This window comes from Pteronotus mesoamericanus, unplaced genomic scaffold (genome assembly GCF_021234165.1).
Source record: "Pteronotus mesoamericanus isolate MK-2021 breed Mesoamerican mustached bat unplaced genomic scaffold, CSHL_Meso_final contig_116, whole genome shotgun sequence".
Lineage (NCBI taxonomy): Eukaryota > Metazoa > Chordata > Mammalia > Chiroptera > Mormoopidae > Pteronotus > Pteronotus mesoamericanus.
In genome coordinates this window covers 42378128-42404518 of record NW_026555027.1, presented here as the reverse complement: position 1 = coordinate 42404518, position 26391 = coordinate 42378128, and the positions used below count along the sequence as shown (strand labels likewise).

At 38.6% G+C, this 26391-nt stretch overlaps 1 protein-coding gene across 1 annotated transcript; it reads right to left on the bottom strand.

Moving 5' to 3' along the window:
* Positions 1-794: 794 nt before the first annotated feature.
* LOC129072319 (60S ribosomal protein L18-like) lies at positions 795-26391 on the bottom strand. The gene is given in 4 exon segments (XM_054575781.1): positions 795-929; positions 932-1364; positions 26177-26259; positions 26371-26391. Coding segments are annotated over 4 exon segments (672 nt in total).

The following is a 26391-nucleotide window of genomic DNA, read 5'->3' as shown; positions in this document are numbered from 1 at the left end:
TCGATCAGATTCAGGTTTGACCTTTTATTTTTCAGCAAGAATATTTCACTTTGTGTACATCCATCAGGAGGTATAAACTGATTGTCTCTCTTACTGAGATGTTAATAGCCATTAATGATCATTGTCTAGATCCATTAATTCATTAAGAGCAGCAAAACACTCTGATCAACATTTCAGTTAGTCCTAGCTCTTCTATTATTCCTTTTTCATTTACCAGCTGGAACGCTTTTCTAAAAAGGTATTCTTTATCAAGTATTTATTCAGATTGAGGCACTATTCAATAATAAAGACAGAACAAATGTTTCTTTCCATGTGTTAACTCATTATTTAACTCAGTTTTCAAAATAATGAGTTAAATCTTTAACATTTTCCAAAAGTAACCAATATATTTTTTAAATTATCATCATATGCACAAATTTAAACATACTTGTTATGTTTCAATCCATTTCAGATATTATTGTTATTGCTGCTCACATTACCATATCTTTAATCAGTGAAGACCTTTACAAGTTGTCTAGTGCATTTATTTGACAAAATTCTAATAATCCCAATATTTTTCTCACTCTCTAGATGGCAAACTGTAGATTTCCTGCCTCACATGTAGAGCAGACATTTTTTTTAAGGCTCTCTGGTTTCTTTTAATGGGAAGTAGCATCTAAAGATTACCATTTGGATGTCAGGAGTGCATATTGCTTCTGGATTAGTCATTGATTCTAGGCCTTTTTAGTGGACAGAGCTAAGAAATAAGTATTTTTTTTGCATGCAAATCTTTTAATAATAAGGTAGGATCTGGGTTAATTTTTGTAGCTGTGTGTGGCCCATGAGCCTCTTGCTTGCTCAAAGCCCTTGAAGCATACGTGGAGTTTGGCGTGGCTGTGAGGAGTTCCTGGGGCCTCGACAAAATGCCTGTACTCTTGTGGGCCCTTGGCCAAGGACCAGAAAGCAGGATGGTGTCCTAGCTCTTGGGGGATTCCAGGGCCAGCTGCTTGAAGGTGAGGATCTTGCCCCTGCCCTTGAGGAGTCGGATCCAGTGGCTGTTCACACCAAGTGCACACACCTTCAGTTTGGGCACTTCCTGTACCCACACGTCATCGGTTGTAGTACTTACAATGACAGCAGGTTTGCCCTCCCATCTAGGAAGCTTTATCTTCTGAATCACAGGGGAAGGGGACTGAGATAACTGATTGGTATGATGCATGAACAACCTCTTCAGCACCAATTGGTTGGAGGTGGAGTTGGTTTGTCTGGCCAGAAACCTGTACAGCTTGACCAACAGCTTTAGGTAGATGCCCTGGCTCTTGAGCTCCTTGCCCTGGGCCTTTTGGTGTTTGTTGTGGTGAATGTCCACTCCTGTGATGTGCCTCCTGTTCCACCAGGTCCAAAAAGATCAGAAATTAAGTATTTTTCAAAGATAAAAACATCCTAATTTCATGCTGATACTTCCAAGTCAAATTCAGGACCATAAGATTTTACTTAAACTCTTCTTACATCTGTATTCTTTTATTCCACACAAATGTTCCTGATTCTGGCACTAAAATAATTACTTATTTGCTTCACCTTACCATAAATATGTAACGGAATCAGAATAATATTAAAACTACCACTAAAAATATAATTACTGAAAACAGTCTTAAGTTTTATTTGTATTTCCTTGGTCCTTAGAATATATTACACTAGGGAAAATATTTGAAATACTGCATTTTAAAGTTACCTGTGTTATTTCCTTTCTGTGTGGTTATGCTACCAAACTATGGACAGAGGTAGTATAATACACGTATAAGTATTTATATTGCCATACACCCTCTTTTCCACTTTCCCACTTTCTCCTAGCATAGTACAGTAATGAATAGATACTCCACATTCCTTTTTATAGCAGCATAGTACTCCACTGGATGTGCCAAAATTGATTTAGCTCTTTGGAGAGAAGTAACATACCTGTTCAAGTGTTTGGCCGTGTTTCTGTTGGATTGTATCACTGTTTTTATTTAAAGAGGTTCCTTAAATATTCTGAATACATCTGACAACTTTTGTCAGCTGTAAGAATTGCAAACAGGGACTTCTACTCTGCATCTTAAGCTTTCAAGCCTCTAAATGAATTTTTCAATGAGTAGAAGTTCTTAATTTTTATGTAGTCAAACTTATCATTTTTTTCCTTATATGGTTAGTGCTTTTTTAAATTCCTTTTTGGGAAGTCTTTGCTTATGACAAGATCATGAAGGTATTTTCCTACATCATGTTCTAAAAGCTTAATTGTTTTTACCTTACATATTTTCATCTACAGTTTATCTAGAATTAAATTTTTCTTTGGTGTAATGGGAGATCCAGATTAAGTTTTCTCTTTGGATATCCAGTTGACTTGCCATGATTTGTTACAATTCTGCTCTGCTCCCGATTCTGTAACGCAGCCTCCGCCTTAAGTCAGGTGATCACGTCAGGATCTTTTCCTGGCTTCCCTCTTGCCTCTCACTCAACGGTCTGCCTAAGTTTGAATTGGTGTCACGCTGTCTTAACTGATGTAGCTTGGTACCTAGTGGTGTAAGTTCTCCAAAAGTATTTTTCAAATCTACTGTGTATGTTCTTGGTTCTTTGCATTTTAAAAAATATGTTTTAGAAACCTGTCAGTTTCTCCCTGCGAAAAACCTTGCTGGGATTTTGATTGTTACATTGAGTCTGTCAGTTGGTTTTGGAAGAATTGACATGTTTACAACACTGAATCTTCTAATTTATCACCAAGGTATAGCTCTCTATTTATTTAGGAATTTTACAATTTTTTTTAGTAATATTTTAAAGTTATCTGTGTTGGTTTTGTGCATATTTTATTAGATTTATTTTAAAGTATTTAAAGTCAGTGCTATTATAAATGTTGTTTTTCTAACAGTTTTGTTTATTTATAAAAGTAAATGGATTTTTGTAAATTGATCAGATATTGAGACCTTGCTAAATTCACTTATTAAGTATAATAACTTATTTCTAAAGTATTTTGGATTTTTCCATGCACAATTATGCCCTTTACAAATGATGACAGTGCTTTATTGCCCTGGCTAGGACCATGTTGAATAAAAGCGGCAATAACATGTGTCTTTGTTTCATTTCTGATTTCAGAGGAAAGTTTTAGCAGTTCAATATTAAGTATTCAATTTCAGTAGGATTGTTTTTACACTTTTTATCAGATTAAGGAAATTTCCACTATTCCTAGTTTTCTATTTCTAGTTTCTGATTTTTTTTTTAATGAACAGGTGATGAATTTTATCAAATTCTTTTTCTCTAAACTATGGACTGATCATTCTTATTCTATTTTTCCTCTCACCTGAGGATGTTTTTTCATGGTTTTTTAGAGAGAGGAAGGGAAAAAGGAAGGGAGAGACAGAAACATCAAGGTAAGAGAAAAGCATTGATTGGTTGCCTCCCTTTACATGTCCAGACTGGGCAAGGTAGGCCCCTGGACGAAGGATTGAATCCAAAATCTGGGTATCTGCTCTGACCAGGAAATGAACCTGCATCCTTTTAGTTATAGATGACTTTCTAACCAACTGAGCCATGCCAGCCAGGGCCATTGTAATTTTTAATGTGTTGTATTATATTAATTGATTTTAAAATTTGAATTGAGGTATAATTTACATACAATAAACTACACAAAATTCAATTGTACAACTTGATGAATGTTTGTATATGTATATACCCAAGGAACTAGCATTTAGATCAAGACTGAGACGGTCTTCATCCATGAGAAACTTCCTTTGTGCCCATTCTCAGCCAATATTCAGAGGTGATAATTATTTTAATCTTTATCATCATGGATTAGTTTTGCTTGTTAACTTCATATAAATAAGTCATACAGTATGTAATTTTAGTGTCTGACTTCTTTCACTCAATATATTTTTTTTTTGTTATTTAACAACATATTTTAAATTTCTGGGTGGAAGTTCCATTTTGGTTTTTTATTTTGGTGTTAATTTTGGTTTCATTGCATTTTAGTCAGAGAATGTTGTTTGTATTATTTCTCCTTAGAAGGGATTGAGGTTTTCTTTGTGGTCCAGGTATAGGAATATAATTTAAAAAAAATAAAACAGATTTATTCTAATAGTTTCATCTTAGAAAAAAGCCCAGATTTTTGGAGAATCTCACAGTATTCATTTGAGGTAGGTGGGTAAAGCAGGTAGATATACTCCAATCACCTCTTTCAGTGCCATAATTGTATTCTACTGCTACTTTGGAAATCCAATTTTAATATTTTAATTTTAAAACTTGACTGAAATTTTTGCTTCGTGAGATACTGTATAGTAGAGAAGTCAAGGGCTTTCAAAGCCGTTCACTATCTTTACCACTTAGTTGTTTAGAATTACTTACGTTGATTTTCTTATCTGTAAAATAGAAATAATAGTATCCATTTAATATTGTTTTTGTGATGATTGAATGAGATAACTTATGTAAAAGATCTGGTAAGTGGAATAAGGCAGGCACTTAATAGACAGCAGCTGTGATTGTTATTAGCTTTAAATAAGCTTAGTCCACATGCTGTTCTCACCAACACAGGAAAATGACATCTAGTTCTAGACTGATGAAGCAGCAAAGGAGCCTGGATTGAGAGGAGCAAACATTCACTAATCAAGCCTTATTTCTTTGCATTGACATATTATCCTCCATTCATATTCAAATCCTCTAGAAAAAACGTCACAGTAAAGTATAGCAGTTCCTTAATCATTTGCATGAATTATAATATGGATGATTCCAACATCAACCAGAATGAAGGTTCCAGTGGGATCACCAGGAAAGAAAAGGTCCTTATTGGTGGATAGGGAAGAAGGGCAGGGAACGGATATGGTGAACAAAAGTGATAAACTTTACTTTCTTTATTATTTTGCCCAGAAACAGGTCCTGCTAAGGATCACGAGTTGAAATTCGGGATCAGTTTTCATTCACCAAGAGCCCTGAAGTGCTCCAGGGACCTTGCCTCTGGATTTTGCATTCTTTTCTGTAGCAGTCCAAAATTATACCTTTGCTTCCCCTCTGTGGTACGTTTGGTTTGTCCTTCTGGCTTGTAGCCAAATCCTTGGGCTCAAAGAGTCTCTTTCCTGACTATCTTCACTTTTGAGAAGAGTGAAGACTTGGGAGAGGGAGGGGACAGTTCAGGGAGGAAAGAATCTATAGATGAGCCACAGGGCACTTCCTGCCTGTGATTTCTGTACTCCTCCTGGTTACAAGGATCAAGCTGCTTACAGTCAGTTGTAAAGAGAAGGCTTTCCTCTCTCCTGGTGTGATGGCAGTGGGAATGACTGCTTGTGAGAGTAACAGTGTGTTCTGGGCCTGATGGATGTGGTGACAGTACTAGGCTGGCATGAAACCCACTGCCAAGACTTTGGACCTCGCTGGGACTGTTGACAGCCTCCTTTTCTACTTGACTCACATTGCAATCACCTGAGAAGGATGTTGTCCAAAATTTCAAAGAGCGCCAAGCAGAATCAATGGGCCAGAGGCAGCACTGAGTGGGCATAATTTGTTGGCAGTTTAAAAACAAAAAAGCCAGAATAAAAAAAAGGTCTGCTAAAGAGGGTGGAAGGTGTGGTTGTTGAAAAACATGCTTATCATATTCAAGTCCTAACAGGTTCAGCTGGTTTTGTATGGCTACTTATGTTGCCGCTTACTGTCTCAACAGGCAACCATCACTGGGTAAATATCCGTGTAGTTAGCTCACCCACTGGTCAGTGCTCAGTCATGATATGCCCATCTTCTAGAAAAAGCATCACAGAAAAGTGTAGCAGTCCCTTAATCATTTGCATGAATCATAACTTTCTCATAAAACTGACTTTGAAACACTCTTTATGTGTACATGTGCTTTTGTTTGTGTTCAGCAATTTTTCCTATCAAATTTTGAACGTGTGAAATAGAATGAGTTAGTTGACTTTTCAAAATTTGTGGAGTTTCAGGAATGACTTTATATATTATAGTTCTAAATTGTAACCTTTAATTTTCATTGCTAGTTGAACATTAATGTGATCCATGCAGGAATGAACCAGAAGGATTGGAATATGAATGTGAGGTAATGATGTCACCTAACATGAGAACAGCTGGATTTGGACTCTGTTGAAGACTTGGACTTCATGCTTGCACATCAGTTCAAGATGATCAGCTCTGTGGGGCAGAACTCGCACTAACTCAAGGGCACGCAGAATCATACAAATCAGAATGACCATTTTATGAATTCAGTGAGAAACATAACCTGCTTATTCAGGTTGGTATAAAATTCTTTTCCCATAATCAAAGTATATGAGTAGCCAAATCATAATCAGAGGTCAGCTTTTGGATTTATCTGGCATTATCCTCAGGAATCATAAATAATTGAAACCTAGGTGAATGGCATATTCCCTTCCTGCAGGCAGATCTGCTTACAATAAATGGGAGATTGCTTGATGAACACAGAGTCAGAACACTCACAACGTTCCTCACAAATAACATCCCATACTACATGGTACAGTTGTTAAAATTGTTGGGCCTACACTGACACGTCATTTTAGCCCAAAGTCCAAAATTGATATTACCAGTTATTCTTGGTGTTGAACATTCTATGGGTTTTGATAAATGTATTATGATACGTATCAATGATTATAGGTCATGTAGAATAATTTCACTGGCCTAAAAATCCTCTATTTAAGCCTTCCCACCTCCACTCCCTTGGCAACAACTGAGCTTTACATTGTCTCCATAGTTATGCCCTTTTCAGATTGCCATATGGTTAGAATTGTACAGTATGTAGCCTTTTCAGATTGGCTTCTTTCATACAGTAATATGCATTTAAGTTTCTTCCCACTTTTTTTTAATGGTTGATAGATCATTTCTTTTTAGTGCTAAGTAATATTCCATTGCATGGATGTACTATAGTTTATTTGTCCATTCACCTACTGAAGCAACTTGGTTGTTTCCAAGTTTTGACAATTGGGAATTAAGCTGCTTTAAAGAGCCATGTGCAGGTTTTGTGTACCTATACATTTCAACCCATTTCAGTAAATACCAAGGAGTTCTATTGCTGGATTGCATGTTTAGTTTTGTAAGAAATTGCCTGTCATCCACAGTGACTATACCATTCTCGCCAGCAATGAATGAGAGCCCATGTTGCTCCACATCCTTGTCAGCATTTGGTGGTGTCGGTGTTCTGCATTTTCACCATTCTGTAGAAGGGTGGTGATATGTCAGTGTCATTTTAGTGTGCATTCCCTTGATGACATCTGATGTCATCTTTTTAGGTGCTTGTTTGTCATCTGTGTATCTTTGGTGAGGTATCTGTTCAGGTCTATTGACCATATTTTGTTCAGTATGTTTGTTTTCTTATTGTTGAGTTTTAAGAGTATTTTGTGTATTTTGAATAACAGTCCTTTATCAGCTCTGTCTTTTGTAAGTATTTTCTCCCAGTCTGTGGCATCTTGTCTTCTCATTCTCTTGAGACCCATTTTTTTCGATCTTTTTTTTTCTATTACATTGAGCTTTTCTGTCATCTTTACTATTTCCTCCCTTTTAATTTCCTTGGATTTATTTTAATTCTTTTAATTTCATTTGATTTATTCTGCGGTTATTCTAACATACTAAGTGGGATACTTGATTTATCTATTTTTCAGCCTTTCTTCCTTTCTAATGAGAATTTAGATAACAAATTTCCTTTAAAGTGCCACATCAGCTGCATCTCCCCAATTTTGGTTGATAGGACAAAGGAAAATATAATGGAAATTAAAAACAATGAAATCACTACCACCAAAATTTATGGTGCAGCTAACTCGGCACTTGGGAAACTGCCAAATTTATGTTTAAGGTTTTCTGTGGTTATTGATTTTTAACAATTGCATTGTGTTTTGAAAATGTACTTTATGCAACATAGATTTAAAAAAAATATGTTGACTATTGCTTCATGGTCTAGAGTGAAACATAGGAAACTCTTAAAAATACTACATATCTGCATAAGAAAATATGTATTCTTCAGTTTGTGGTGTATTACTCTATAGTCTCATTCTGCTAGTTCAAAAACCTGATGACTCTCACTAATGTAAGCCTATTTCCTCATGCCTTTGTGCTTTTCACTTTAGCTGAGAGAACTCTTTAAGGCCTGGTTTTACAGTTGACTCCTTCAGAAAGGATTTGCTTTTGTCTCTGCCAGGTGTCCAAGGTAATTACCAACTCGGGAATACTTTCACTGAATTTTCAGCTGGGAAGGTTTGTGTGGTTGCACGGGCGGTAAAGACTCCAGCCCCAGCCTGACAGGAGAGCAGTCTGACGTGGATCGGACTCCTCAGAGGGTCCTATTTTCTTTTTGTTTTCTGCTCCTCCCAGAGCCAAGGCCATGGTCACAGTGTATTCTCAACATCTTTTTTTCTGCTGGGCACATTTTTTTGTTTTTTAGTTCACTGCTTGAAGGGGTCACCTTTATGTGGCCCCATCTTTGTGTAGAGGCCGTTAGCTTGAATTCGTATGTCGTAGAGGTCCTAGACCCGTTTGTCCAAATTTTTAGAATTTCCCTCCCTTCTACTTTAATAGAGTTGGGTTACAATATCTCATTTTTGGTGGGTACTGTTAGTCTGATTAAGTTAAACCATATTGCAAAAATAAATTAATTCTGAATGCTTTACATGGTATTTCTTGCTCACGATACCTGTGTTGAGCAGGTTAGTGGAGAGTTCTGCTCTGTGGAATCACCTTGGGACCCAGCTGGTAGAGATTTCACCATCTCAGCTCATGACCTAGCCATTTTCTAAAGTAAAAGAACAGGAGAGAGACCACGCAAGGCATTTTATTGCCTCAGCTCTGAAGTGACTCTCATCACTCCTGCACACATTTCATAGACCATCAGTAGGCACACAAAACTCCTTATTAGCAAGTGGATTAGGAAGTGTAGTTTTCTGGGCACCCAGGAAAGAACAAAATAAAATAGGATTTGGTGATCATATACCTTTGTCCCTGTGACAGCCACTACATGCTACCTAATGTTCTGAGCATTCCCAAGTCCTTGAGTTACCAGCTTCACTTTATGAACAATGACTAAATTCCTCTACATACGTTCTTCAAAGGTATTATGCATGATTTAAATCATTATACATGATTTATATGATGATAAATCAGTGTTTAAAAATAACTTGAAAACTTCAAATCCATAATGAGTACTGCAAAGCTGACTGGACCCAATTTGATTTTAACACCAATGAACAACAATGAAAATGTATACTGTGGTAGTGTGAGAAAGGCAGACATAAAAAGTGAATCTCCAGGCAATTCATTTATCAGTAGCCTGGTGTTCCTCATTAGATTTGGCAGTCTGCAAATTTTGGTTATTACTCTTTTGATTATCACTACTTCTTATCACAAATAACCCTTTCTCCCATATGGGAACATCCCTTTCTCCTTTACAAGTTATTTGAGGATGAGCACAAGGTACTGGACTACACAGGGAAATTCATAGAAGTCTTATAAAGAAGGGGAAGGGGCAAGCCAAGGAACACAAACAGAGGACTCATGGGCACAGATAATGTGGGGGATTAGCTGTGGGAGGTGGGGGGAGAGGGGGTAGGGGTGAACAATGGGGGGAAAGGCAGGACAACTGTAACTGAACAACAATAAAAAAAACCCCAAAACAAAACCTTGCACACAACTGTGCGACAGACAAAATTCACCAGCGTCTATTCTATTGGTTCACTTCATCTGCTGCCTTGTTTTAGACAGTTATCTGACTTCTTTAACAGTGTAGTTGTTCGCTTTTGTTTTTCCAGCAGAGTTGTAGGAAGGCCCATTGTCTCTTTTCTTCAGCTGCAGGTACGAGTACTAGAGGGACTAAAAATGGAACAGCCAAGCCTCTCTAACTCTCTGATGTATGTGTGAATTTTAATAAGCACTTCCTGAAATTAGGCTCCAGCTGTCAAGGAGGAACATAATAATAGCAGGCAAGAGAATAATACTAAAGGCAAAGACTTGCCTGGAAAGATACCCCTAATCAATGCCTACTCCTTATTCCTTTAAGGCTGATCTGCAAGTGGGATTGGAGGGGTCCTTCCTCCTTGAGTTGGAGGGAAATACTTTTGCTGATTCAGCTGTTGTGGTGAGTCAGAGGGGACCATGATCCAGGGTGAAGCCCTTGCAGGTAGAGACTTAATTAAGCGTGTTTTGTCTAAATTATTTCCAGACTTAAATTCATGATACAAACATTTTATCACGCTTTGAAAATGTGGCGAGACTACCCTTCCCTTCTCATTTTGGCACTTGGGTTAACATGGGGGCTGGGGGAGGAACGTGAGCTTTAAGGGCAGATGGAACCTGATTTTACTTACAAGCTCTGTGACTCTTGGCATGTAAATTATTTCTTTATTTTATAAAATGGGATTCATAACACAGTCTGGATTGTTGTGAAGACGAGTGCTACACGACATATAAAAGGCACTTGGTAAATGGTAGTTATTATTATTAACTGTAATGCTTAAAATGTATTAGGAACCCTATATTATATTCAATTTTTGTAGATATGTCCTAATTTATTCTTTTACTTGGACCCATATTGCCAAAATGTATACAGACTTTCTTTAGATAGATGAAACTGTCCTGTATTTGTAGAGACATATACGAAATAATCGCCACTGGAGCAACCTTCAAAAAATATGGTAATGCAAATTTCTTAAGTCAAATAAAATGTGTTTTTATTCCACTGGCATTCTGTGTGCCGATGTGTGTCTTTGAAGTCGCTTCACTTTTCTGTGTGTTGTTTTCTTCATCTGTAAAATGAGGGTGTTAGTTAATCTCCAAATTCTCTTCTAACTCAAACCTCCTGTTTACTGATGCGGCGAGGGAGGGCACAGTTCAGAGTCTCTGGGTTTAGGAACTGTGGATTTCCATTATGAAACTATTCCTTAAGAGGCAGCTTCCTTTCTAGTATCTGTGCTACGAGGTAGGAGAAGGGTGTCAGTTTCAAAAACAAAGTATTACTATCTTAGCCACACAGCTTTGTTGTAGAGCAAAAGTACAACTTACCTGCAAATCAGAAGACTGAATTGAACTGCAAGACACCTATGGACTAAAAACACCTGAAGCTAGGAAAACAGGCTGGCTTCAGAAATGCGGTATGGAACCATTTTTTTTATAGCGCTTCCATTTCTGTTTTAGGACACAGTCACAGAACACATACATTTATTCCTTGAAAAAATATTTGTTACACAGCTTGGGCATAACCTGAGTATCCGGTGCCAATAAGCATTCTCTACCCACATGTAGAGACAGTGTGACATCATTCGTGCCACAAGCCTTGCATTTAAAATGCTGAGAAATGTTAGTAATCTCCTCTAAAACATTTTTATGTGGTATTATCAGAAATATAACTTTTAATACTATGTTAAGTAGGAAATAAAAGTAACAATAATGGTCTCTGAACTTCCTGAAGGTGGGACTATTTTATTTATCTTTATTTCCTCATCACCTTTCACAGGCAAGATGATATTTAAATGCTGAAGAGAATATTTAATATTTTCACCAGAGATTTTTAAATTGCATTTCTTTTTTTTGAGTTAGCAGTGCATTTTCTCAAGTGTTCTACTAATTTTTTTCCTCAAGTCATTATTTTCATGTTCATTACCTCATTTAATCTTAAAAGAATTACAATTCTATGAGTTATTTTGAAAAATAGGAGTAATTCTTCACCTGGGATCTGATTGTAAAATAAAAGTCCTTCTACCCTTTGACCAGTCACCTCTGTCCAGTTCCAACTACAAATACTCCTGAAGAACATGTGCTTTGGAGCAAGGCAAATTGTTGCTTTCTAGTTGTATGAATTTGGAAACTTACCCGTTACTTAACTGCTCAAGCCTCAGTTTCCCCATCTTTAAAATACCTTTCTTGTTATAGCTTTAGTCAATATTAAACAGAACGTATGTAAAACCTCTAGCACAATGCCTGGCACATGGGGGAGCTCTTATTATTGTCATGAAGCTATTTTCCCCTCTGGTAAGAAATGACATTTTCTGCTTGAAAATCAAGACCAACTGTTCGTCACTTTATTAAATCTAAGCAATATCCCTTTGTGGCTTGAGAAAAAGACGTAGGATTTCAGAATTAATCACATGAAGTTAAAAATGCTAACCCCTCTGCCCAAGGGCAATCCCCTGAGTTCCTGAGCATCTACTCAGCCAGACCTACTAGAATAAAGAAAAGTCAGGACAAGGTCCCCACGCAGAGCTGAATGATTCATGTGCAAACACCCTCTCTGATTCATAACAAAGGAAGAAATCATCCTGTCATTCCCAGAAGCCTGCAGAGCCAGCCTCATTTGGCAGAGACTGTGGGGGCTCCCAGCTTCCGGGCACAAGAGTTTGGCTGCATTCTGAATGCTTCGTGATGACCAAATTGGTGAGGAATATAGCTGAGCAGCAGGGCTGACGACTCACGGAGGTACTGCGGGTAATTAGAGATTCATTACAATCCCATAGTTTGTATCATGGCTCGGGGTCAACACAGGGTCACTGCACATGGCAAACTTAGGGAGCTGTGTCTGGAAGGATGACGCCAGCTAAGAGAGGCTGGGAGAAATGAAACGGACAGGGATGAGGAGCCACGGGGTGGGGGCTGGGCTGCAGATACACAGCCAGGGGACTACTGGCGGCCCGGATGTGGGGCAGTGGGCCCGGGCCTCTGGGGACCTGAGCAAAACACAGGCAGCTGAACTGGCCTCCCTACCGCCATCCCTGCCGCCTCCAATTAACCTCTTAAGTCAAGGGTTCCCAGGGGCTGGCATGTCAGGGGCCAGTCCAATTTCGAAAAATAATTGGGGCCTGACATGGGGTAGCCAACTTTTATTTTGCAGAGTAAGGACATTGAAAACAAACAAAACAGTTGCCATCCACTATCACTGTCACGGGTGGGCAGAGGTAACCAGGTTCTTGGTGATCGCGGACAAAAAAATTGAACTGAACACACAGTTTATAGAAGAAAGCGAGAAAAAGCAGATTTATTAAGCCCCACAGTACATGGGAGCAGGCCAACTCTGAGTAGAGCGGAGGAGAGAAGAGCGGAGAAGAGCCTAACAGCAGCCGCCGCCGCCACCGCCGCGGCAGTAGCAGCGGCCCCGAACTCAGGGGCTAGAGGATTTTTATTCCTCTAGGGTGGGTCCCCCCACAATGCTAATTTATTATAATGAAATTATAATGAAGCAGAGATCAGGTAGCATCTTCTGCACAGTGCATTCCTGATCCACTAGGATTCAATGCTTTTCCAGATGCAGGAGCTACCAGTCTTAGAACAGGGTCTCTGTCCTTTATCCATGTTCTTTATCTTAGCCCTGGGGCACCTCTGGAGTTTCCTGCTTCCTGACTACCTGCTGCCTCATCACTATCATTTCAGAAGAGAAAGGGGATTTTTACACTAAATAATGTAGGAAGGACATGATCTCAGGATAAATGACAGTTACATAAATTTAATTAATTTAGCTCACCAACTTGGGGTTATTTTTCTCATTACCATGAAGACTTATGAAAACTCTTGCAGACTAGCTTTAGGTTTTTTCCTCCTGGTTTTACATAAAAGCAAGACCCAGGGGACAGTTTTGTAAACAATACTCATGAAGAGAAAAATAACACTATTGACTTCATAAACCTTATACACTTGTGAGGAAAAACTTCTGAAGATTTCTTTATGAAGAACTTTATGAAGGATTTCATCCATTCCCTTTACAGTCTTTTCACTCTACAGTTAAAAAGAAAATAAGAAAAGAAAGGAAAGGAAAAGTTTATTTGTTAAATCATTTCATTAGGATGGTATTTAAACTTCTGTTATAAAAACATCCCAATAGATTTAAATAGGATTTTTTATTATATCTTTCTTTCAGATGACATAACAATAACTTATACCTTTCATTTGTGAAGGACTTTCACATTTATAATCTTGATTCCATAAACAAATCTGCTAGATATTGTTGTTATTTTTGTTGTTGTTATTATTATTACATTACCCATTTTATGGATGAGGAAGCTGAGGGTAAGATTTGCTCTAGTTTACTTATTTGCTAACTTGTGGAGCTAGTACTTAACTGCATGTCCTCTGGTTCCAAATTCTGTGTTCCTTTACTCCATGCGAACGAAGGTAATGTGACATTTTGTCTTGCTGAATCTATTTTATTCTTTAGAACAAGATTATCACACTTTGGGAAAGTCTTATTAAGAACCAAAAATTCAGCCAGGATAGACCTAAACAAAAAAGTTATGTTCTCAGTCCCAGGACATTTTAATGACAACAGTGTGTTACCTCAAACTTGGTATATTAGGCATACTTTATTGTCCCAAGTGGACCACCCTGTGGGGTGGGATTACACAAAAGAGGAAAGCAGAAAGCATTTCTTTAACAAAACACAAAAAGTGTCAGTGTCTCACCTGTAGCTAGTTTTGTGTTTGTACTTCTAGATTTTTTTTCCTTTAAAGAACTTCTACTCTATCAAAAACAAATTTAACTTGATGCAACTTTGTACACATTTAGAGCTGGGAGATGTCTCCATGCTAAAGTATTCTTTCCCAAAGTAGTGCGAAGAGAGGCTGTGGGGCAAAGGGAATGTGGTTTGGGGGAGGGACAGCTGGGATGAGTTCCCTCGTGCGTGACCAGCCCAGACTGCAGTGACTGTATTTTCCCTGCATCTCTGCCCTCATACTCATCTAGTATGAGTTAAAATGCTTCTTCAGTTTGGGACCTGCTTGCAACTTTACTTCCCCTCCAATGCTAATGCACAGCACTATCCAGAACTAACTAAAAAAAAAAAAAAAAAAAAGAAGGAATTAGTTTTTCAGGGAAAGAAGGTCTTGGACCTTAGTGATTAAATTCAGGGATTCTCGTCGACATCCCTTTGAAACTGTGAAGGGCTTTTTGTTTTCCTTTTACAGGATGGGTAGACCAGAATTCTACATGAGTTGGAACTAATAGCTTTTTAAATTCTAAAATTCTTTAAAAATGAAAGAAACTGTATAATTTACAGTTTTTATACACTAATATGTGTACCTCATTTGCCTGATTAATAGAGCTAAGATAGGTTCCTAATTAGTTCCTAACCCTAAGATTAAAAAAAAAAAATCTTTCACCTACATTCATATAAGGTATGGATCTGAGTTAACAGAATTGCTCCAGTGTAATTTCTTGGTTTTTGAGACTCTACTACGATCATGTCTGATGCAATTGTTAGTGGAAGCTGGCTGAAGTCTACATGGAAACTACTATTTTTGCAACTTCTTTGGAGTCCTAAACTATTTCAAAATTAACGTCATTAAAAAAATCAAAAGAACTCTTTTTTAAAAAGTAAATTTTATTTATTATGCTGTTACGGTCATTCCATTTTTTTCCTCCCCTTTATCCTCCTCTGCCCTGCACCCCCTCCCACCAGGATCCCCTCCCCCTTAGCTCAGGTCCATGGGTCATACATGGGAGTTCTCTGGCTTCTCCATTTCCCACACTATTCTTAACCTCCCCCTGCCTCTTTTGTACCAACCAATTATACTTCTTATTCCCTGTACCTTTCCCTTCATTCTACCCCTATCTCCCCGCCAATATAGCTTTTTTCCTACAAGGCTAAAAAGTAAAAAACATTAGTAGAAAAGTGGTGCATCGTATATTCATTTCTTTACAATGCTGAATATTCTTTGTCTAAGTAGTTCAAAACAATAACTAAAACATTTCTTTGCTTATTACTTACCATGTGTTTCATGAGTATTTGACTATCCTTCTCATATATTAAAGGGCCAAAGAACCTCCACTTGGAATTAATAAAAGGTACCTTTCTATTTAAGAAAAATCTATAAAAGAGGCTTTGGGATATTAATAATAGCTACCGTCCATTGTGGAAGGCACTTGTCCCATGGGCTTCATGTCCATTATCTCATTTAATCCTCACCATAACCTTGTGAGGTAGATATTATTGTTTCTCTTTTTACAGATAAGAGGCTGAGACACACAGAATTTGAGTAGCTTATTCAAGGCCACCCAGCTATAAGTGATTCTCTCCAGAACAACTTCTTAAAATTCCTGTGTTACCACCGTAGTTTGTTACCTGTTGGGTTTTGATGAGAAAATGTATATTTTCTACATCATTCAGCTATTCTTTGACATATATCCTGTTTTACTGTACAGGTTTATTCTACTGTAAACTTATCATTCAATTATTCATTGACTGACTCATACATTCAACAAACATTTATGAAGTACCTAAAATGTGCCGAGCATATAGACTGTGGCAAAAACAGAAATACGGAATAATGCCTCTGCCTTCACAGAGGTAAACAAGGAGATCTATAAATATTTTCCTAAAAATAGCAATAAGCCTACTGAAGAAAAGTAAGGAGGGCAAGGGGAATGGAGGGTGTAGTGGGAGTGAGGGGGAGATGAGGCTGCTATTTTAGATGAGGTGTCTGCAGAAAGCCTCTCTGCGGAGGTAGCAGATGAGTGGGGACCTAATGAAATGAGGGGAAATGCCTCAGGGGAAAAGGAAGTACACAGGCCCTGAGGCCCAGTGGTGCTGGACCTCACAAAGCGAAGAAAGTGGTGGGAACCACAGTGGGAGAGGTAGCTGGGCTAGGTCACCACAGGATTTTGGTAGCCTGTGGTAAAGAATTTGGGTTTTAGTCTAAGTGTGACAGGAAGCCACTGGAAAAAGACTTGGTTAAATTTACCTTTGAAAAGCATCCCTCTGGCTGCTGCCTGGGGAACTGTGTATCAATCAGCGGGCCAAGTTAGAAGCAACGGGACCATTGGGGGCCAGTCAAGGGCTTCTCGTAGCTTAGATGAAGGTCACAGTTTCCTTCCACCCTGGCTCTGAGAGCTAAGACTTCCTGAAGGTAAACTCTAACATTGAATGTTTTTTGGCTTAACAATGTAGGGATCCTAAATTGCCAAAGCTGTGGGCACAGAACAAATAACACCTTTTGTATTCAGTGTGTCTCTGGGAAAAGGAAGAAAATGACAGGCAGAAGGGAACAAAAGGTGTGTATGCTTTGCCATTGTCTCTAAAAGTGGGTGAAGTTCATTCATTTGCCCTCCCCCTCTCAACTCCCATAGTACTTATTTCTGCCTAAGTTTTACACAATCACATGTAGCTTTACTGTGCAGCTTCCTTTAAGGAGATGTATCTCTTCTTTCCAAGAATACCAGAAGCTCCTAAGGGTAGATACTCTATTGCTACAGCTCCTGTGCTCAATGACTAGACCAGAGAATGTTACAAATGTGTACTTTTAAAATGAATTACAATTTAGGTAACTGAATGGGTGCAATTGATGTGTGGTATTTATTGATTAAAGTTAATGCTTGGAAAATAACTTGGCATTGTTGGATGTGTCCTTGCTCTAATGCATTTTATTCCAAAGGACATTCCATGGATCACTGTTTCACAGGATATTAATAAGAGGTATTTAAAAACAGGGGTTTGCGGTCAGGTAGTTTGGGGTACCTACGGGTGAAATGAAATTACATAAGTTTCTCACTGTAGAACTTCTCGGTGGTTTTAGTATGCTAATGTCTATTGTGAATATCCAAGGAGTGACATAATTTATAGTCTTTCCCTAACTTACTTAACCGTAGAACTCTTTATTTTATGAAACTGTTTTTCCGAGAGCATCTCCTAAGACTTGAATTACGAAAGCACATACTTTGCGAAAGATTTAAGTGGAAATCATAGTAGATAATAAAGTAGGTAGGCTTTTCTTCTGGCTCCATTATGAAGACCAAAGACGGTAGCTAGGAGGAATAATTAGCAAAAGCTTGATTGTCTTTTTCAAACTGATCATCAGAAAGGCAGTTTTTAAACATATTTCCTGCTCTAATCTTAGCAAAATGCTGACTGTGATTATTTTCCTGATGTGAAATACAGAATCCACTCAATTCACAGCTTTATATCAGAATCTATTGTTAAATAGTCAATTAATTTGTTAGAGTAAAAATAATAGTATTCATTTATCAATCATTTTGTTCAACTATGAAATTTCGCACAGACCTATACCAGTTTGTTGCTGGAAATGACTTCTGCAGCCCCACAGTTGTGGTACTACTGTACTCTATTTTTCACAATTTCACCTGGGTCTAGAAATAGTGAATGGCTAGGGGTCCCCAACCTTTATGGCACTAGGGATTGTTTTTGTGCAAGATAATTTTTCCACAAACCGAGGTAGGGAGATGTTTTGGGGATGATTCAAGTGCGTTACATTCAAGCTCAACTCCTGCTGTGTGACCTGGTACTTAACAGGCCTGGACTGGTACTGGACCACAGCCTAGAGGCTGGGGACTGCTGCTGAATGTGATCCATTCTGTTTGCCTTCTATGATCACGTGGCCAGAAAGCAGCTGTGAGAAAACTATATTGTTAAGAAATGGCTGCAGTGGTCTGGGCAAGGTTTCTTGAAATTAATCTTTGAGTATCATTCTGGGTATAGCTTCACACTCTGGCTTATAGCAGTTATGAGAATCATCTGGTTAAGGAGTCAAAGGCAACACAAACAGAGCATTTAGAGATCACGTGCTAAACAGAATGGCACTAACTATATATTATAACTGAAAGATCCCAGTGGTTATAATTGAAAGAGCTAGTGCCCACTTTTCTTCCATTAGCATCTGTCAGAACATGGTTGATAAAGGCGACCGAATAGCAGGGATATTGAAAAAGACTATAGACTGAAGGAACTCAAGTAACCCTGTGAAAGATGGTGTTACACTCGAAGGAGCGAGGAAGCAGACTAATTTTACATCACAGTGAATCTCCTATGTCATACATCCCATCTAACTCCCAATGCAGCCCTCTGCTGAGATATGATCTTAAGAATTGTGGCTCATTTATCCTGGTTTTTATCCTGCTAATGTATATTATCTGGGAGGTTATTAACTGAGCTAAATTGCTGTTTAACTTTACATCGGTAGATGTAAAGTTAACTATTTACTGTTTATAGTTGCTGTTTACATCGGTAGATGTAAAGTTAACTATTTACTGTTTATAGTTGCTGTTTACTATTATAACTCATAATAGTAATGTATCGTGATAAAGTTTCTTTCCTTCAGTTTAAACAGTTTTATAGCTCACAGGCATTGAAACTTACATGTGGTCAAGATGCTCTTTTAAGAGAGAACAAGCAGTTGATACTTGCTCCATTTTAGAAAGAGAGAAACCGAGATGCCAAGGGACAGAACTTGTGGAAGCTGTTTTAGGATAGACACGGGCTTTGTGAGCATTGGTCCAGTTCGTTATGTCAAATTGCGGGGCATTTGTTACGCCACCATTTTGCAATACCCAATGTGTCAGTGGCACTACCTCCTCTGAGGTGCCTTCCTCAGTCCCCGCTGCTTAGGGTGAAGCCCAACATTCTTAGAGTGGCTTATCACTCCTTCCTGCCACTTCACTCGCACTGTTACCTTGACCTTGAATAATCTGTAATTCCTCATTCCCTACCCCCTCCTAGTGACTCCTTCCCTTTTCTCTGTGCCTCCCCTGGTGTCATTCCCTGACACCACTTGCACCGCCTAATTTTACTTCCCGTTCCCACCTATCTGATGCACGTGTACATGCATCCAAGGACAAGTAGGTAAGTACTTCTGCCAGCAGTATAGGCTTTAATGTTTATTTTCCCCACTGGTCCCTAAACTCCATAAAGCAGATGCCACACCCTCTTCCAGCCTATCAAAGTGCCAGCAAATAGTCACTTAATTAAAGAATAAATGATATTCTGTGATATGTACAGTGGTAATAAAAACAATGACTTTCCTGATAGCTCTATTAGAGGGCTTGTATCTACCTTACTTAAAAGTTAATAGTACTAAAAGTTTAAAAACAGTTTATAAGCATCAGTTAAGATTCTCGCTGAATGTAGGTTCTACGAGAATTGTTATGAAAGGCTATTGTAATATCTTAGAATTATGTTGTACACCTGAAACTAATATGATGTCATATGTCAACTATAATTAAAAAATGAATTTTAAAAAGCTTGAAGTCTGATCAGTAGCAAACTTAATTTCTTTTTGTGAGCTCTTTAGGAAGAGTTAGTACACATTTTGAGTGTGACGGACATGGAAACATGGAGAGCATGTCCTGGACATCTGAAGATCGAACACTGTCATTTCAGTAAGTCAGCCTAGCCTGTGCAGTGTTCTGCAATTTTTCTGAGGCATAAAATTTAATCACATGAACTATACCTCTGCATTCTGAAAGTGAATCATTTTTGTCTTTTTCTATTCATTATTTAATGTAGTAACTCTTAAGAATTAAAAATAAACTTTATTTGTGCGATAATAACCAGTAAATGAGGAATATATTTAGTCACAATTGAAAAGGCAATACATTTATGGTGTGAAGATATGCACAGAAAATAATTCGCGGGCCATCTGGGCTCATGTAAAAACATTTCCATTTTCTCTAGCCTGGAATTACTAGGGACTTGGGGGTTATCCTTCATAAAGGGGAGGGTTTCACATACACTTTTGGCATTTTAGCATAGTGTAGCTCTCATCCCAGGATAGAAGAAAAATGTCGCCCTTGATTATATTATAACACATAGGAACATTTTCCTGTGCTTGAAATATACATATTTAAATATATATATTGGCTGGAAACAGCACTGACAATGAATCATTATTTCGTGAAGGACAAAAAAACATTTGAATGGTGTATGAAATATTGGCCAACTTAATTTGTCTAGGCTGGGATTGGACTAAAATGATTTTTTTTGTTGTGTCATTATATGGTTCCTCCTGAATGGGGGGCACTTTTCTCTTCTCTCACTCTGCTCCCCAGCCCTCCCCTTGCACAGCCAGCAGCCCTGAACATTCTGTCTTGGGAAGTGATGTAGGTTTTGTCTTTGCCGATTCAAAAGCTGGGCCAGGCTTCCGACCGTGTGGGCTGAGTAGTCACAGAGGACTCAGAAGGGCCAGTACTTACTGCTCTCCTGTTACTCTCTTTAAGTTCTTAGTATTTTTACCTTTGAACTGAGTTTTCTAAGTCAAACTGGTGGGACAATGGAGCATGAGCTTAAGCAAAAGAAATACACACAATATAGTGTCACCATTCCTTTCGTCCTTGTTTGCACACAGGACCCACGGTGGCCTGTAAGCACAGAACTGTGCTGGACCCAGAATGCATGAGACTTCAGTTTGAGTACAGAACTTGCTTCTAACTCAGAAACAAAGCAATGGCATTCCAAAAACCACAAAAGACCAAGGGATTCATCAAACCCTTTCTTAGTTGAGTTACTTCTTTGTATTAGTCATCTACTAATGCTGAAAATGATAGCAGAAGGAAAAGGAAAAATAGGCAGTTCCTATTTTTGTCTTTCCTTACTTATCATAAGCCAATGGAGAAGTATTAGTGGAATGCAGACATATCAATAAATGAAATAAAAACAATTGAGTTAGTTTTCTGTAACATTTTCACTGTTCTGATAAGAACAATATTCATATGCATGGATGAGCTATGAAAGATAAATTGTGCCATTTCAATGACTTTGCTTTTGAGTTAAATGCTTTTTTTAAAATTGGTGTTGTATAACACAAAGATGAATTTTAAAATTCATGCTAATAATTAAAATTTAAATTTTGTTCTTTACTTAGAAAGACATTAAGTAGTAAATAAAAACACCATGGCAGGTTGAGAGAAAGAGATCCCAGAAAAATTTTAAAATTTTGTTTTATTATTTTTAATGACACTTTTTTTTTTTTTTTTTTTTTTTGCTTTTTAAGCAAGGAGCCCCACATTGTCATTTGGCATTGGGTCCTGCAAACAGGCAGTGGCCCTGGCCACTGGGTCTCTCTGCTGACCGCCACTAAGATGGCCGGAGCCTCTGACTCCCAGTCCCCTTCCCAGGGCCATTTCCCTAGAGAGACACTATTGTAAAGGGGCTGGGGGCTGCTCATATTTGCAGAACCCACGGGGAAAAGGGAGGGAGTGTTTAGCTCAATCAGGGGGTCCAGGTGTATTCAATGCAGTGGTTTAAAAATTTCCAAACACTCTGTTATTTAGCTAGTATTGCTAGAAGTCATTATACTGATGCTTTGCATGAAATTGCTGACACCTTGGAAACTGCTTAATGATACATAAAATTCTATTTTTTCTGTGTGGAATGCCACTGGGCAAGTGGGTATTACTTATAGATGTATAAATATTGTGCATATTAGCATGAAGAGTCACTTACAAGTCAATAAGCTTTCTGAACAGTAGAAGAACAAAAGAGAAAAAAATCACAGTGAAATGAATAATTTCATAGGATTTTGTTTGATTATTTCTTGACCTTGGTAAGGCGAGCCATTTCTGTAAAAGGGTGGCTTTAATTTTAATTTGAAAGTAATACAAAGGCAACATTAAATTAGTTTTCCATTTTACCATTTAGCCTTGAAAGAAAAAATAATTTTTCCTTTTATTTTACAATTCTAACTGGAACAACAGAAGCTGTTTGAAATGCGGTAAAGCCAGTGCTCCTAGTTACCTTTCTAATCCTTCGTTCCCACTTTGTTCTTTGGAGCCACTACATTCCAATTTGCGTTTAATTTTTTTTCAATACAACAACACTTGGAGCATATTTGCAAAGCAATTAATAGGAACAAGTGTACCACCACAATTACTACTTGTTAGCATAGAGGTCAAAGCGTGGCCTTACAGACCCATAGGCTGACCCTGTCAGACAAGCCTTATGTTTCAGCTTCCAATTCCAGAAGGTAGAATACTTCTGCTTTTTCTTGTTTTTCTTCTTATTACCTTTATACACAATCATATCAGCGTGGCCTACAGACATACATACATGCGGATTTTGGGGGGGGTGGTCTCAGAAAATTGGGTTGAATCTGTTCACGTAGCTTGTGAAGGTCATAAATCAGCCCCTTGGGGCCTCTACTTCTCACCCACAAGCTGAAAAAAAGTCATGGCTCATGGAGTTGTCCTAACAGTAGGTGAGGTAACATATACAGAGTCAGGGATGTGGCACATGTAAGCACTCTGACTAGTTTTCCTCCTCCCTTATCCTTTCACATAAAACTTTACACACACTTAAACATTGGCTTTAAGGCTGGGGGGTGGAGAGATTGAGCAAAAAGGAATAAGGACTCACGGACATGGACAACAGTGTGGTGATTGCTTGAGGGTATGGGGGTATAAGGGGACTAAATGGTAATAGGAAAAAAAATATGGTAAACATTAAATTTAAAAAAGAGTAAAGTTTTTACCACATGTAAACATTTCAAACATGGGTACTGGTATATTTATAATGGACAGTATGACTCCAACTTTGCACTCTGCTTCCAAACTTCTAGGCCTATTCCTAGGTAACCGTAGAGCATCTTTCTGAAAATTCTCCTGGTATGTCTAAGAATCTAGTGAAATAACTAGCTCCTTATTTTTTTATAATCGCCAATGAGATCATACTATATGGGCTGATAGGCAATTTATTCTTTACATCTTTACACAGGAGCCAAAGTTCACAGTTTCTATTCTTTTTAACTGTTCCATACTATCTTATTTTGTGGATGCTCTGCAATTTATTTTGAATTGACTCTTAGTTTTCAGTTTTCTTGTGTGTGTGGTGTCAAACACTGCAGCAATGAGCATTGTTATATCCATATCCTTATCCAACTGGGGTGGATATAGTCATGTGGATGTACAAGTACTTATAGAAGTGCTTCCTAGAAGAATAGTTGCTAGTGCGAAGGACATATTTATTTTTACTTTGAATCTTTTCTATGTGTCCCCCTTCAACTTCAGGTCCCTCATTGATCTTCCTATCCTCTTATCAAAGAGCTAATCTAAGCCATCCACAATAATAATTTGATATAATAATACTATTAATAATATCTTTCTATCACTTCTGAAGATTGTGGTGAAGAACATATGCTGTTGGTAAAGAAGCCCGTGTTAACCTGAAAATATTTATGTATAATTCACATTGTAAAAACTCAGGACATGCGGTAATAAACTACCATTTTTAATCAAGTGAACAGCATTCCTCTTAGGAATTTGGAGGGACTAAATCAGGAGCGTTGGCTTTCGGAGAAGAGTAGAGGATTGTTCTATCATTCCACATGTGTAGACATCTCCCCTGTGAGTGCTAATCCAACAAACTACAAACCTTCTCTAGGGGACTCTTCATGGAAACCATGCTGGATCTTAGCCGTAAGGACCAAACATGATGTAGCACAAATGGGGCGCTCCCTGCTATGGGGCCTTCCGTCTCACTATGCAGCCTGCTCACAAAGAGAGACACTCGCGCTTTTCTCTGGCTTGGTGAACTTCCTAAGTGGTTTCAGAAGCTCAAATTACAAACAGCTTCTTAATGGTCTTTGAAAACCACCCTTTCTATGGGTGTTGAGTTATTGCTGATTGAGTCTTATCCTTGGGTTTTATGGTGTCCTCGCTGACAAGTCCTGAATCCAAGGAAAATACAGAGAAATTCTCAGAAAGCAAACCCACTTCTTTCCATAAGAAAACGCCATTATTCAGCTGCTGTCATAGACTTGGGGAAACAATGTGTGCCTTTCATCCCTCTACTGTGCTAACCGTTCTCCTTGTGACTGCCTGGCTCCTGAATGCGTTGCACCATGCAGGAGGTGACATGGCACAGTGACTTTAAGAGTATTCCTTGTTTTTGTTGAGTTGGATAACACCAATATCTAACTTTGTAACAAGAGGAAGGTTATGGTAACCTATGTCGCAATGAAGAAGGCTTGCCAATCCTCTGATTAGCTCATCTGAACAAACTTCTGCAATTTAAGCAATGTCATAAATTTAAAGTGTATGCTTCCAGAGAAATTCTTCTAGAAGAACCTTCTTTTGGGTAATTATAAAATAAATAGGTAGAGAAAGTCACCACCTTTCCCCCAGAATATTTTGGTCCCCTTGATAAATATATTTCCAGGGTCATGTAGCTAGGTCAAACTAAAATCTGTCGGACTCCAAAATCTAAGTTTTTCTCTCACACTAGGTCATCTCTCAAGTAAAAGGGCTTCCTGGCTTCTACGTAAAGTTTTAACTTTTTAATACTTAAACTCTGTCCCCAAGGCAAAACTTTTCTTCACAAATGAATGGTCTCAGGGAAAAAAACCTTTTTTCACTTCCCAGTAACTCTATGAATCATATTAAATTGCAGTCTGTGGATTGCTTATCACATCTGATAAAAATGGCTAGGAAGATTTTTACCAAACTTAAAAATTGTGTTTGGGATTGTTTGACTTGATTTATAGGCGGATAGTATACATGACATTTCCAGAGGGTGGGGATGGGCAAACGAGACTGACAGTGATTATGTGGATTAACTGAAACTGGGGAACCAGGAAAAGCTGAAGCGACTGCCAGTTGGCAGAGACCAAGGACGGAGGAAGCACAGAGGACAAAGAAAATAGAGCAGGTAGCCTGTGGGAACCCCAATCCAGAAGTCACAAAGGAGCAAGTGTGACTGTAGCTGCACTGCTTCTCACATGGGCAGCTCTGTGTGTTGTAGTCTAGGGTGGATTGCAGCTGGCTTTTATTTACTTAAAGATAGTGATTCTATGATATCTTGGATTATTTTAGCAACAGCACTCAGTTTTGGATTCTTTTGGGTTTTGAAATCTTGGCTTCCCTGTCTCAGGGTTTACTGGTCATTCCCTTAAATATCTCTGATTTTTCTAATTCTTAAAGGATGTTTGACACAAATATGCTAAAACAGCAACAGGAATCATGCATGGCCATGCATTAGGTGTTCAAGGTTAATAGCTAGGGTGACTCTGTGTCTCAAGCTGTGAAAGTCCCCATTTAAATCAACAAATTATTGGGTCTGCCTTACCATCGCTAATTACAGCTTTGCAGGACTTGAGCTGAACTGTGACAGGTCCTTAGGGCCTAGAGACCGGGCGTCAGACTATGAGGATCTTTAAGGCAACCTTAGCACCCTGGCTCCAAGCCATAGCCTCCCCAGGAGGATCTGCCCACTGAAATCCTTCGGAGAGCAGTTGACTCCTGCCAGAGCAGGAAGAATGTCTTCGTCCTTGGCCATGGCTGGTTCCTGAAAGGTCTTGGGTTTCACATTATAGCCAACAGGGCGGGTGGAGCTCATTCTCTGGGTGACACAGTATCCTCTTCATCGCACTGTGTCTCTCTGGCCTGCTATTGCTGCTCACTGTCCTTGTCAGCTAAGCCTCCTCACACCCAGCTCTGGGCTTCCTCTTCTCGGCTCCACCTCCCACGCTTCTGCCCGCAGGCTTACCTGCCTCCCAGGGAGAGGTCAGCCCGTGGAGGACACACGCGGCTGATATTATCAGATTCTTTTGTATCTCTAGCATCTTGCACCTGGAAAATGTTCAGAAATTACTTATTGATGAGGTCAATTTTTGTGAACAAACTATGTCCCCTACTTTCTGGTGCCAATGCCATTCTCCCCTTCTAGCTTGTACATCGTACCTGCAGAACCAGCTTCTTCAT